The 14,879-nt window shown below is 38.2% G+C and overlaps 1 protein-coding gene across 1 annotated transcript in view; it reads right to left on the reverse strand.

Annotated features, from left to right (window-relative positions):
• WWC2 (WW and C2 domain containing 2) overlaps positions 1-14,879 on the reverse strand; it is a 241,937-nt gene that overhangs the window by 33,440 nt on the left and 193,618 nt on the right. Inside the window, exons 15-19 of the mRNA XM_044680083.1 lie at positions 8,926-9,118; positions 6,840-6,995; positions 4,563-4,696; positions 2,430-2,631; positions 225-389 (exon numbers count right to left, since the gene is read on the reverse strand). Of these exons, the coding sequence (XP_044536018.1) occupies positions 225-389; positions 2,430-2,631; positions 4,563-4,696; positions 6,840-6,995; positions 8,926-9,118 (850 nt within the window). The remainder of the gene's footprint in view (positions 1-224; positions 390-2,429; positions 2,632-4,562; positions 4,697-6,839; positions 6,996-8,925; positions 9,119-14,879) is intronic.

The following is a 14,879-nucleotide window of genomic DNA, read 5'->3' on the forward strand; positions in this document are numbered from 1 at the left end:
AAACCACCGATGGTAGAAAGCAGCGGTTAATCTCTAAGACATCTACTTTGAAAAAAAACTAGGCAGAAACAACAATCATTTGTTGTTTTTTTTTTAAAAACCATTTCTAGGTACTGCTTGTATTCCGAATTTGAGATTTCTCATTGCACAGTCTTTTATAATTCTTGGGCTCCTCACTGAAAGGCCAGGTAAGAGCGGCTCCTTGCCAGTGCTTTTCACCTTACCCTACAGATGTAGTGGTTCCGCTCTCCTGGAGAAAAGGTTTGGGAGCGCACAATCATGCTGTTTCTGACAAAGGGAGGCTGCTGAGAGCTCAGGCTGGAACGGTCCTTGGGTCGGACGGCCACGTTTTCATGAAATGCTTCCTCAGTATTTGTCTCTTTATTAACCTGACACAGAAAGCAAACAAATTGTTCAAATATTTTGTTTTAAATATTATTTTGAAAAACAAAGTATCTTGTTGCATGTCAGAAATCAAATTGTTCTAGCTCTCTCTATACATATCTATATCTATGTAGATATAGACATACAAACATTTCATATACACCTACGAAAAGAAAAAAACACATGCCAGACTAAAGAATCCCCAAGTCTGTATTCTACAGGTCAGGAGGCCTGGTAGTGGGATCAGAGAAAAACACTTTCATAATAAACTGGCTTTTTAAAATGATACTTGTTGTATGTATGACTGCGCATATATTACCTTTATCAAACTGCTTACCTTCTCAATGTGGGGAGAAGGAAAGGAGGGAAAGAAATTGGAATTCAAACATTTTTAAAGTATAAGTTAAATTATTTTTACATGTAATTGGAAAAATAAAATTAAAAAAAAAAAACACTTGTTAGAAACCAACAGAGGAAATACAGCCTAGCAGATAAAGAATCAGTCTTAGAATCAGGCAGATTTGGGTTTAAATTCTGTTTTTGACACCTGTTGGCTCTCTGACTCTGTTTAAGTCACTTAAATTTTTAGCACCCCAGGCAACTTTTGAAGACAAACCAGGAAGGGCAAAACATCCATAGATTTAAAATGGTTACAGGTTTCCACTCTGGGAGCTCTATACCTTGATGAAGTCACAGGTCAGGACAAAAATTACAATAGGCAAAAAAAAAAAAAAACCGGCTTTTGGGGAAGCCATTAAAGCAATAGCGTATATGTGTGTAAATATTTACACACATGTGTATGTGTCTATAAATACATGTGTGTATATAGTGTGTGTACACACACACACACACACTATTCAAACACTGCTTCAACTACTTTCAGTTCTAAAGAAGGATAAATTTTTACTAGGTAAATTGTATGCCTTTCAGGGGAGATTTTTTTAACTTTATTTTTTCTTTCAGCAAAGATTTTTGAATGAAAACTAATGTCATCTGAGGGGACTAGCCACCAAAAGTGGATAGCTCAGTGGCACAGAGGATTAGAGCACCAGGTCTGAAGTCACTTCAGACTGGATGGAAGACTCATCTCTTCCTTCAGAAGGAAGACTCATCTTCCCGAGTTCAAATCTGGCCTCGAACATATATTATTTGTGTGGCCCTAGGCAAGTCATTTAACCCCCTCCGCCTCAGTTAACTTGTGTGTAAAATGGAGAGGGAAATGGCAAACCACTCCAGTGTCTTTGTCAAGAAAACCTCAAATGAGGTCACAGAGTTGGACATGACTGAAGTGACTAAACAATAGCAAGGCATCAAAAGAATGAAAACTAATAATGCTAAGCAGAAAATAAATGGTAAAAATGTTTTGATGAACATGGAAAATAACTGACTATATAACAATTTAATTTCTCCTTGGATTTTAAGGAAAGGAAAGTCAGCTTGAAATGAGGACCATGCAACAGTGAAAGCAAAGCGTGGCTCATCAGATGACCTCTTCCTTTTGGGGTGCTGATCTCACTACCACTCTCATTCTCCCCATTAAGGTATTTCTCAGCCTCCACTGATCCATTAGCTAATCAGAGAATCAATAATAAACTTTCAATAGGAAAGTCAACTCCCTCTGTGGGTTTCAAATGTTCATTCCCTGTTTAGACCTTCAATCACTGCCACATTGATTCTATCTGTGTGTGCTCCACAGAATTTAGGAAAAATGTTGAATACATATTCATGGGAACTATTATAAATAAATGCATTTATAAAAAATGAGTGGTGTGACTTCTTTTAATTATCTCAATGCTTAGCCTTCATATATCAGACGTGATCTCAGAGTTAGTCTTTTGAACCAATTTATAAATTTTAAAGCCCCTACAGTACATTTTGCACGACATTCATACATCATCAGTGCATTTCTTGATTAGCTTTTGACTCATGAACTCAGGATAGAATTATTCTTGAAGGGACAAACTCATGTTTTGGGTTTCTCTTTGGTTTTTAGATCACACAGTATCTGTACACAGTTGCTTTAGAAACACATATAAGATAGTCACCAGGATGGGCGATACAGGATGGAGATGATTCATCACAGGGTCTTTGGCATGGTCGGTCTCTTTCCTGCTCTCTTCCTCACTCGCCTCAGACACATTCGTGCCTAAAATGAGGTCTTCTGAAGAGTCACTCCCTTCTAATAGCTTTGCTTCTACTTCATCCTTGGCCATGAGCTCATCAGACGTCCCAGATACCATTTTTAACCTATGAGACAAAAAGAGTCTATCCTGAACTAGCCACTTCTCTGAAGAAAATCCTAGTGCACCCAGTTATCACCCTCGGTAATAAGAAACGAGGTCACTAATGCTTCAGGACATTGGCAAAACGATTTCTACATGATTCTTCAAGAAAAGTAAAAAAGGTTCTAAATGTGGTCTATGGTATATGATGAAGAAAGTGCAGTAACTGGAGAGCTCGAATTCCTGAGGCTTGGTGCTGCTGTAAGCTAATTTCTTAAAGTATTTGTGATTTCATCAGTGTGGGCTACACCTTCACTGACCCAGATGACATCCCTTCTATAATAGCAGTTTTTCATGAGTTGCTATGGCTGGAAAAAAGTCACCATTTAATTATGCTAATATTCAGAAAGGGCAGCTAAGAGGTAAAGTGATGAGAGTCTGGACTCCTCTTCCTGAGTCACATCTGGTCTCAGACTCTTCTGAGCTGTGTGATCTTGGACAAGTTACTTAGTCCTGTTGCCCTCAGTTTCCTCATCTGTAAAATGAGCTGGAGAAGGAAATGGCAAACCACTCTGATATCTTTGCCACGAAAACCCCCAAAAGGGGACACAAGGAGACATGACTGAAATGACTGAATGACAACCACTAAATGAATATCAGAATTAGTCAGGACCTTTTCAGCTATTGCCAGTTCTGCTGAACATTTCACATTAGCAGATTCTAGACATTTATCATGAAAACCTTTCACGTCAAGTTTCATGTAGCCAAAGTAGTAGGCAGAAACTTTCTCTTCTAATGAGTATTAATTCTTGGCCATGAACTTGGGATAAGCAGAAACTCGCAATGAATAACTATGGGATTGTTTGTCATACACCGTGAATGCATTCTTGGGGAGTTGTGTGCACGTCGATCCTATTTTGATACATAAGTGATAACATTTAAGTTTCCTATGAGAGTTTGTCTGTAACATGCACAGTTACCTAACTGATGGATTCTGTAGACTGAAGTTTTGACGGAAAGAATAACAACAGAGAACTGAATATGTTGTAATTATAATAACCGAGCTTGGAGAAGGAACCTCATCCTTCCTTTCACTGCAGAAGTGGACTATTGGTGTGGTACTACAGGTGGATGTGGTGGCTGGTTTTGCCAAATGCTTCCCCCCAATTTAAAAATCTTTGTTATTCTTGTTTCCTGGGATTGTTCCCTGGATGGGAATCAGGGTGGGGGGAGATGCAAGAATATGTTCAAAAATGGGTATGACGTAAAATCCAAAGGCATCAATAAAAATAACATTTTAAAGATCCGGATTTTACTGTATCAGTCATGTTTACTGGTTTATCAGTACTATAACTCCTATCTATAGCATAATGGGTAAGATATTACTGATTGTGCTTATCAAGTGTCCCCAGTTATACTGGCTCCTTCTACTCACCTGCCTGGGTAAAAAAGGTATGCCTGTCCATCCCTCCTTCCCTCCCTCCCATCTCTCTCTCTCTCTCTCTCTCTCTCTCTCTCTCTCTCTCTCTCTCTCTCTCTCTCTCACACACACACACACACACACACACACACTGGAATAGGGGAGGGTAAAAGTGGAGGGTTGGACAATAAAAGGTTTTGGTTCTGGAACTTTCTTTGTCAGTGTAGAAATGACTTTTACTCTCAGTAAGCCACAAGAGTGAGCCTTCAGTGATGACAACCTAACCCTCCAAACAGTCACTTAGGATTCACCAAGGAAAATAAAGTCAAGGGCTCTACTATTAACAGCAGGTGGCTGAAAGTACATTTTGAGAATAGAAAAGAGAATTCTCTTGATAATCGATCTCAACCAAAAGAAGAACATAAAACCCCAAACTGCCTTCCCTTCATAAGAGCTATCCCTTCTACACACCACCCCCTACCCCACTACCCCTACTCCCTAGCTAATAAAATTGGAAAAGGAAGTAACTGTTGTACCAGTATTCATTGAGACTTTGTGGTTCTTGTTTTTGCTCGAGTTCTTCCTCTTCTTCCTCCTCTTCTTGGGATGTGTCTTGTTCTTCACACTGTAAATCAGATGATGTCCTTTCTAGCAAAGCTGCCACAGTGTCCTGAAAGGTAGAGAGGAGAATACCATAACCCGTCACTATTATCGCTAATGGCAATTCTTATCCAAACCAAAGTACTCTACAAATATGACCTCATTGGACTTTTTTTTTTTTAACTACAACCCCATGACTCATGTGTGATTATTGTTTACACATCCAGAAAGGATAGGTGGCTTCCCCAGGGTCACACAGCTAGCTAATGTGTACGTACATCTTTCAGATTCCAAGTCTAGTGCTCTGTCTGTTCATCTACGATGCCACAGCTGGTAGGAAAATGCTAGAGAACTGGAAAATTCTCTCTAGGATATTCTAAAAGTTTTATTGTGGTTTTAAGCTTTAATGGCTTAAAACTGTTGTTTTTAGACTTGTCCAAATCTTTGTGACTTCATTTGGGGTTTTTTTTTGGCAAAGAAATAAAGAGTAGTTTGCCATTTCCTTTTCCAGGTCATTTTACATATGAGGAAACTGAGGCAAACAGATTTGAATGACTTAAAATTATACTAGGTTAAACTTAAAAGTACATTGAGAAACTGTGTATATTGCATGACCATTCTCTAGGATTTTTAAGGTTTCATTCTTCATGCCGTGGCTACCACATAGCTAGGCACACCATGGGCACTCATTAATTATTTGCTGGTTGACTGATTCATTGACTTAGAAAACTGCTCCTTAATAAGACAGTGCAACTGAGACCTTGGGTCAAGTCCCACACCTCACAAATTCCAAATTAGGGATAATGTTTTTATGATATTCCTACAAGGAAAATCTTTTAAGGCGATTCATATTTTCATGAAAAATTCCATGTATTGTTAAGTACTGTCTGATCATATCGAATTTTCTTACAACTGAATAAAAATTCAGTCCAGCCTTCTCACTGTTGCCAAAAGTAATTTTCCCTAAGTGCAGACCTGATCATGTCACAGCAGCTTTCTAATGCCTCCACAATCAAACATAAACTCCTCTATTTGGCTTTTCAAGCCCCCTTCACAATCTCATCTCCAACCATCTTCCTAGCCTTATGGAGCTTTAAGATTCTGCCTCCCTCACTTTGCAATCGAGCCAATTTGGCCTTCTCTCGATTTCTTCTATGCGATATTATATGACCTCCTTTTTAAATTACACTGAATTTATTTGGATTTATTCCCTTTCCATATTCATATATGTTTTTCTTTCTCTGATTAGAATGTAAGTTCTTTGTGTGGAAGAATCATTTAACTTATTGTATTTGTATCCCTGGGGTGGCTACATGGCACAGGGGATAGATACAGCATTGAGTCTGGAATCAAAGACTCATCCTTGTGAGTTCAAATCTGGCCTCAGATACTTATTAGCTAGGTGATTCCGGGCAAGTCACTAAACTCTGTTTTCCTCATCCAGTATCTCTGCCAAGAAAACCCCAAATGGGGTAACAAAAGTCAGACATGACTGAAAACAATTCAGCAACAATAATTTGTATCCCTGGTACCTAGCACGGTACCTCAGTGTTTAATAAGAAGAATTTGTGAACTTTATGGAAAATGGTAGTTTGGAGTTGGTGGGGGCGGGTGAGGGGGAAGCATATACAGGTTACAAAATAAACTTGATAGTACACTCAAATATGTGAAAATTAACATCTCAAAGTCTAAGTTAATGATAACTAGCATTTGTATAACTTTGCAGGGTTTACAAAGCATCTTATAAAAATATCAATAGCACTGAGAGGCAGCTAAAAAAAACTGAGGCAGACAGAGGTTAAGTGACTTGCCCAAAGTCATGCAGCCAGTAAATAATTTGCCCTTAGACAAATTAATTGCATGAGCTCCATCTACACAGTCTTGACTCAGTTTACATCTGTGACTCTGAGGCAGAAGAATAAAAAGTTAAGTGGTTAATTTGCCTTTAGGCATAATAAAGTCAAAACCTACTTCCATGGGCATTTAAAAAGTATGAATTACACTGCAGAATTTGACTTTACTGCCAGATAAAGAAGCAGAAGGAACTGGTTTCCTTTTACACAAACCACTTGACATAATGCTAGGGAAATGACCTCTTTAGGGGAAAAGGGTGTTGAGACAGGGAAAGGAAGAAGGTATTTCATGGAAAACATCCTTTTACAGCTGAATTACATTTCACTAAGTTTTAATGACATGTTTTAGCTTTTGCTCACCAGGTCTAAGGAGATCAGTGGAGGCTGGTTCCGTTGAAACACAATCTCCTCTTTATTTTTTTTGCCAGGAATTTCCTTGAATGGTAGCAAATTATACCACAAAGTGAAAAAATCACCTGCAATCGGAAAATCTGCTAGGCTGATCTGAGTTCCTGCCTATGAGAAATGAGAAAGAAACAAAACAAAACAAGAAAAAAGAAAAGAAAGAAAGCATTAAAAATCAGTCTTTGCCCTTCCCGTTCCACAACCTGGACCTCATGAGAGTTGATAACTCTATGTATTTGCTTTGGATTAAAGTACATCTGTCTACCTACATAGCTTGCCTCTGTATGTTTTGTGTATTTGATAGTATTTCATTTGCAGCACTATTTAAATATCCAATGCTAAAACTAGTCCTGAGATCATTTTGTAAGAAATTATTTTGCAGGTCTCAAAAATGAATCAATGAACACAAATGAAAATATTTTGACAATATGCCAGACCAATAAGTTGAGAGTTATTTATGAAAACTGTAGCTGAAAAAATATCTATTTCTTTAATGAGAAAAATTGGACTGACAAACTGTTAAAAAAGCTGGATTTGCTTTCCAGTGCTAGTTTAGACTTATCTGTTTTGGTACTATATCTAATCATAAAAGGGTTTGCTAACTAGAATCTGAAGTGAAGTGGTTCAATTCCCTTACAGTGTTTGCGCAGATCCTAATTACTAAAATTATGCTGTCAGGCAGCCCCAGAGTAATGGATTCGGAGCTGGCGTCAGAGCCTGAAGACATGGGCTATGTGACTATTTAACCTCTCATTTTAAAGATTATCATCTAAGATTATAAATTGCATAGAAGGTGTCAATCAATTCATCTGGGAGTTCCCAATATTAACAAAATCACAAGTTCACTTCCTAACCCCGTCCTATGCTTTAGATGGTTTTTGCTTACCTAGAACTTAATCTGCAGAATTCACTTGTTTTGGATGAAATCTAAAATAATTTCTTCCTATTTTTGATAGGTTAGTTTTACTCTGGCTATTGCTCTTAACATTTATATCTCACTTAAGTAACTGTCCTTTTTGAGAGTTGTTAGTTATTGTGCATTCCAATCTATACCTCTGTACTGACTTTCTGAAATGACTTCAACACAAATGGATAAGGCCAAGCTCTGAGAGCCTCTAATAGAAGGGATCTTAATCTGGAGTCCATAGATATATACTCAAGAGATCTTGTGGGCAGATTTAAGAGGATCCAAGGAATGTGGGAGGTCAGAGGGGAATTACATCTTTATTTCCGCTAACCTTTGGTTTCCTTTGCATTTTGTATAACTTTATTCCTTATTCCTATGTTTGCATTCATTTGTTTATTTTTTTTTTAAACTCTTACCTTTGGTCTTAAAATCAATTCTAAGACAGAAGAGTGGCAAGGGCTAGGCAACCAGGGTTAAGACTTGTCCAGGGTCACACAGCTAGGAAGTATCTGAAGCCATAATTAAATGCAGGTTCTCTGAACTCCAGATCTGGTGCTCTATCCACTGTGCTACTTAGCTGCCCCTGTTGTATGTATTTATTCATGTTATTCTGATTAAGGTGTCCATAGTCCTCACCAGATACCAAAGGGTTCCATGAAACAAAAAAGGTTAACCTTTTTTTCAGGTCTACTATTATTGAGAAACAAAGCTGTTTGCATCTTCTAGTACTGGGGATCTCATTTTACTTACCCTTTTGACACTTCATTATGAGTGAGTTTCTTGTAGAGATACACAATTTTCATATATCTACAAGAAACAGAGATATAATTCCTTCGATGGTCAAAAGAGATAATCAGAAAATAATTTCTATGGAAAACCAGAGAGCTCCTAACCATTGCACTGAGTTAATACTAACGTCTAGATATGAGACACCAGAGTCACAGGAACTATGACCATTAGCATGGAGGGACTGAAAGGGAATCATTATAAGTGTCTCGAGAACCTGGGCAGAATTCTAAGAGCCTGATGACCATCAGAAATCTAATCATGCAACATTCTAGGAAGTGGCAGTAAGAGATGTTATTTGACGGCCAGTGATGGTGATGACGATGATGATGTTGATGAAAAGCATACCAGGCATTCCTCCGATGGGTCTCTGGTGACAAAACAGGCATCCACCCTTAAAGTCTTCTGCTGCAAAACTTCAGGGGAAATGAACACTCTGAATATTTCATTAAACAAAATGAATTCTTCAGCAGGATGAACTTTTGTGCGAAAGAGACAACTGATGTCTGCTGAGGGGGGCAGTATTGTTACCCTAAAATACCTACAAAGAACAAGACCACAATGATTTTGAGAAGGTGCTCCAACTTCTAGGAATTCACCACTAGCATTTAAAATCATCTCCAAAACAGTAAAACAGAAGAAATTTAAGAGTTATGGTTCATGTTTGGTGGGGAGGGGAAAGCTTTGCTGCTATAATTGATTCATGCTCAGTCACGGAGGCTCTAGGCTCAGTAACATCCATGCTGGCTACCCCAGTGAAAAACTGCACGATTACAGTCAGCCATCTACCATCGCAGGAAGCCGACCACAGGAAAATGCATGCCAGGGATCAAAAGAGGCAGAAATTCATCGGGGCAGATAAATTTAACTTCCCACCTGTCCCTCGCATAGCCAATTTCCAAATTCTTATTTCTGTGCCTTGGGAAGGTTAATGACAAATGAGGTAGGTAGAGCTGATTGTATCCAAATGAATTCTTGCCCCACGTATTTAATGAGAGATGCTGAAGACCATGTCCCAAGAGAATAGGTTACATTATCCTACTGGAAACATCACAGGCTAAAAAAGCCAAAAGATCATTTGGAAGCAGGCAGTTAGAAAATCTGAACAAGACTTAAACATGTAAAAGCACCATAGCCGGACATCTCCAAAATTAAACAACTATTAAAGAGATAGTTTTCATAGTTTGTAACTTCCAGAGAGAATGAAAAAATATTAATAATTGCCAATATAAATCTGTAGTTTAAAGTCAAACCTCCAAAGCAAAGACCAAAACTGACCAAGGAGAAAAAGCTTGAATTTATGTAGAAATAATGCAGTTTTTAAAATGAAACGAGACAGGCAATATAAGAGGGATCACACCAGTGGTGTCAAACCCAAATAGAAACAGATCTGTTGGTCAAACATTGACTTAGAAAACCACAAATTAACATTATCTATGTTATAAACAATAAAACCCATAACAAATTTCTTGCTTTCTAAATGAGAGAGGAAAGGAAGGGAGAGAAGGAAAGAATTTGGAATTAAATTTTTTAAAATGAATTCTAATAAGTTTTACATTACCTATGTCATATTTTCTTGTTAAACATTACCCATTAATTAATTAATTTTAGTCTGGTCCAGGCCAAACTTGGAAGTTTTGCTGGCTCACCTGAGTTTGACACTTCTGACCTACACCATTTATTCTCTCCTAAGAAAATGGTTTCCAAATCATCAAAGTAGTTTTAAGGAGTAAGGGAAAAAATTGCTAAAAATGCCCGGTAATTTACTGGTCAACAGGTGATTTTCACAGTAAGACTTGTAAATTCAATCTCAAAACTTGAAAATCAACTTCTATTCTTCTTTCTTAAACCTTTACCTTCTGCCTTAGAATTGATAGTAGGTATAGGTTCCAAGGCAGAAGAGTGGTAAGGGCTAGGCAATTGGGACTAAATGACTTGCCCAGAGTCACACAGTTAGGAAATGTTTGAACCTAGGACCTCCCATCTCCAGGTCTGACTCTATCCACTGAGCCACCTAGTTGCTGCCCCTGCTTCTATTATTCTTGTCTTTTATATCAACATGAATAACAAAACTTCTATAGCTGTGATGATACAATGGACATCACCACTGGCATAGGAACCACTATGGGTCACAATTCTTTTTCCAAGGGGTTAAATTTTTAGCAATTCTAAAATGAAGAAATATTTTCTCCTTTTCCTTACTGAGAAGTCAAAAGAGAGTGGAATAAGAAGTTTGAACTGCAAATGAGAAATTCTTTATTTCTTGTGTTTTGACATGATGGGTTTAACCTGCCTTAAGAGGCCACAAGATAAAAATAGCAAATTGGATGCAACATGATTTAAACAGCCACATGCCAAGGCTATAGAATAAAATAAGGGAGCAGGGGCCAGGACAACTTTCACCTTTCAGCAATTAAGGGTCTTCCCCAGAGCTAGGTTAAGTAAGCACTTTTAATAGTACGATGAGAAGAGCATCAGCCAAGAGAGGGGGTGCTTCCTGCCAGCCAGTTGGAGGACAGGAGTTACTTATTTTCTTTTTCTTTTTAAGTTCAAGTAGGGAAGGAGCTATTTTAAAAATGTCTCATAGAAATTGTACTTCCAAGACATAGCACGATTTGTCATATTATTTCTTGTGGCTATTTTGACACTGCTTTTAAAATGGGTCTAAGTATCATTATCAGGCACAAACTAATGATACTCAACAGCAAAGGAAAGTTTCAAGGAATAATTAGAATGTGATTATAAATGCTCATGGAGGATGGAGAAAAATTATACATCTATACACATGGCCATCAGAAAATGTAATGTGTAAAAAAATATGTAATGCTGGCCTTATACCATTCATAGAAACACTATGTAGATTATCTATCTATACATTATCTCAAGAGCAAACATCATGTAGGAGTTAGATCCTTACAAATAGTTAATTTTTTATCAAAATTTCTTGCCTTTTTGATCAGTCATTTTCTGATATGCTACACCCACCAAACCCTATCTTTTACAAAGAAAAATAGGTAAGCAAAACTAACCAAAGAAATGTAGGGCTACTAGGTGGCACAGTAGATAGAGTGCTGGGCTTAGAGTCAGAAAGATTTATCTTCCTCAGTTCAAATCTGGCCACAGATATTTCCTAACTCTGTGACCCTGGGCAAGTCACTTAACCCAATTTGTCTCATCTGTAAAATGAGCAGTATCTCTAGTATCTTTGCCAATAAAACCCCAAATGGGTTTGACATAATTGAACAACCACTACCACCAAACAAGTATTTGACAGCATTTCTGCCATGTTTCCTATGATCTCCAGCCCTCTACTAAGAGGAAGGGAGTGTATTTCATAGGCACATAGGCTCCACTGCATTACAGATTTAGAGCTAGATGAGATCTTAGGAGCAATCAAATCCACCCCCAACCCCCTTTTTACAGGTAAGGAAAATGAGGCTTCCAAAGATATTAACTGACTTGCCCAGGGTCATAATCAGTAACTGACTGAGGAGGGATTTGAGCCTAGATCGTCCTCTATTCTCCAGGACCAAGAGTGCTTGTTGCAACGAATCTATCTTTTTGTGCCGTGAACTCTGCCACTGAACAAGATGGTGACAGTTTGATATTAAAATGGTAGAAGTTGAAAAGTCTGAATTTATAGTATTTGTTTTAAGGGCTTATGTCCCTTGGGCTGGCTAAACATTGATGAAGCCTCATTCTTTTATTGTTATTTTCTATCAGGTCTTCCAGTTGGATGTCATTTTTCACCAGCTTAATTCTCTTTAGTCCAGTTTTCCTCTTTGATATTCTACTAAAACCATTCACAAAAGGTCCCCAATGACCTCTATGATTACATGTGTCATGGAGGTAAAAGCCAGAGGTTTTTATGTACCCAGTCTTGCCTCACATTTCTAGCAGTTTCAGGACTATTCCCCATCCTCTTCTGCCTTAAAAGCCCCTCTCATTTAAGCTTTTGAGAGGGAACCTTGTGGTAACCTTCTTGCTCCCTGATCATCTTTCTTTTTCTCATCTTTAAATTTAAAAAAAAACCTGCCCTATATATTGAGAGTCCCCACTGAATCTTACACTTGTTCTATAGTCTTTATTTTTCCAGAGGAAAATCTGAGATTCTTCTTGGAAATCACTTGTTTCCTCTTTGTTGTTTTGGACAGAATGAAGTGGATAGAGTGCTCAACCTGGAGTAAAAAAAAACTCATCTTCCTGAGTTCAAATCTGGCCTCAGACATGCACTCACTTCCTAGGCAAGTCCCTTAACCACAGTATGCCTCAGTTTCCTCATCTGTAAAATGAGCTGGAGAAGGAAGTGGTGAACCACTCCAAGCATCTCTGCCAAGAAAACCCCAAATTGGGTTACAAAGAGTCAGAAATAACTGAAAATGACTGAACAACATGTGATATATGATAACATCAACACCTCCTGATGTATCACCTACCAAATAAAAATAATCTAATTCTTTCACCTAAATCCAGTTTTTCATCCCTGATCAACTCTGAGGACATCTGACTACTATCTCAAATTCTAGACCTGATGGCAAAAGAACTACTCATTTTACGCTTAAGATTTCCTTTAGCTTAACTGGAAAACGAGGGGATGTGCTTCAATTGGGGAATGGCTGAACAAATGGTGGTATCTGTTGAAATACTATTGTGCTGAAAGGAATAATGAACTGAAGGAATTCCATGTGAACTGGAATGACCTCCAGGAATTGATGCAGAGTGAAAGGAGCAGAACCAGGAGAACATTATACACAGAGAGAGATATACTGTGGTAAAATCGAATGTAATGGACTTCTGTACTAGCAACAGTGCAAGGATCCAGGATAATTCTGAGGGACTTATGAGAAAGAATGCTACCCACATTCAGAGAAAGAACTGTAGGAGGAGAAACACAGAAGAAAAACAACTGCCTGATCACATGGGAGGATGGGGATATAATTAGGGATATTGACTCAAAATGAGCACCCTAGCGCAAATATCAATAATATGGAAATAGGTCTTGATCAGTGACACATGTAAAACCCAGTGGAATTGTGCATCGGCTATGGGAGGAGGTGCGAGGAGGGGAGGGATAGAACCTGAATCCTATAACCATGGGAAAATGCTTTAAATTAATTAATTAAATAAAGATGTTAAAATAAAAAAAAAGATTTCCTTTTGTTTGAACCCCCTGCTCAATCTCCAATCTACTCTCTACTCAGTTGCCACAGTGACTATCCTAAAAAATAAATCTGGTCATGTCACTCTGCCCAGGCAGCTAAGTGGCACAGTGGATAGGGTGCTAAGAGTCAGAAGATCTGAGGTTCAATCTGACCTTGAGTTTCCTCAACTTCCAGAGTTGTTTGTGAGTATCAAATAAGATATTTGTAAAGTGCTTAACATATATGGTAGGCGCCACATAAATGTTTATTTCCTTCCCCATCTATTCAATCAATTTTAGTGGCTATTATCTCCAGGATGAAAAATACTATTCTCTCTGATATTTAATGTCCTTCATAACCTGGACCCTTCCAAACTTTCCAGTATTCTCTTTATCCTCATATACACTGCAGTCTGGTAAAAATGGTACCTGGGCACAGTTCCTCCCAGGAGACCCTCTATCACTCCATTTTGAGCATTTTCTCTGCCTGTTCACCTTACCTATAATGCTCTTTGTCCTCTTCTCCATCTTCTGGCTTCCTGCAAGTCCCACTGAAATCCCACCTTCTACAGAAAGTCATTCCTGATCCCTCTGAATAAACGGACCCTCCCTCTGAGGATTGTCTCCAACTTACTCTGTATTTGACTTGCTTGTATATAGCAGTTGTTTGCATGTTGTCTCCCCCATTAACCTGTGGGTTCCTTGAGAGCAAGGGCTGTTTTTTGCCTTTCCTTTTAACCCCATCACTTAACATAGTGCCTAGTACACAGTGGGTGCTTCTTAATATTTGCTGACTATCTCCAAGGAAGGCACACCTAGTTCCTTGGGCACAGTCTTAAGAAGAGTCATATTCCACAACTACCTCATATTGTCAAGTCATATTCCCATAGCATTAATATCTTACTAAAAACAATCATTAAAGGGCAGCCAGGTGACTCAGGGCATAGAGAGCCACATCTGGAATCAGGAGGTTCTGGGTTCAAACCTGGTTTCAGATACTTCTTACCTATGTGATCCTGAGCAAATCTCTTAATTTCATATACTTAACTTCTTACACTTTGGAACTGATAATTAATATCAATTTAAGACAGAAGGTAAGGGTTTTGAAAAATAAAATAAAAGGGATCATTCATTTCTTTGTATATGTCAATAAAACTTTGCC

The sequence above is a fragment of the Gracilinanus agilis genome, chromosome 6, assembly GCF_016433145.1.
Source record: "Gracilinanus agilis isolate LMUSP501 chromosome 6, AgileGrace, whole genome shotgun sequence".
NCBI lineage: Eukaryota > Metazoa > Chordata > Mammalia > Didelphimorphia > Didelphidae > Gracilinanus > Gracilinanus agilis.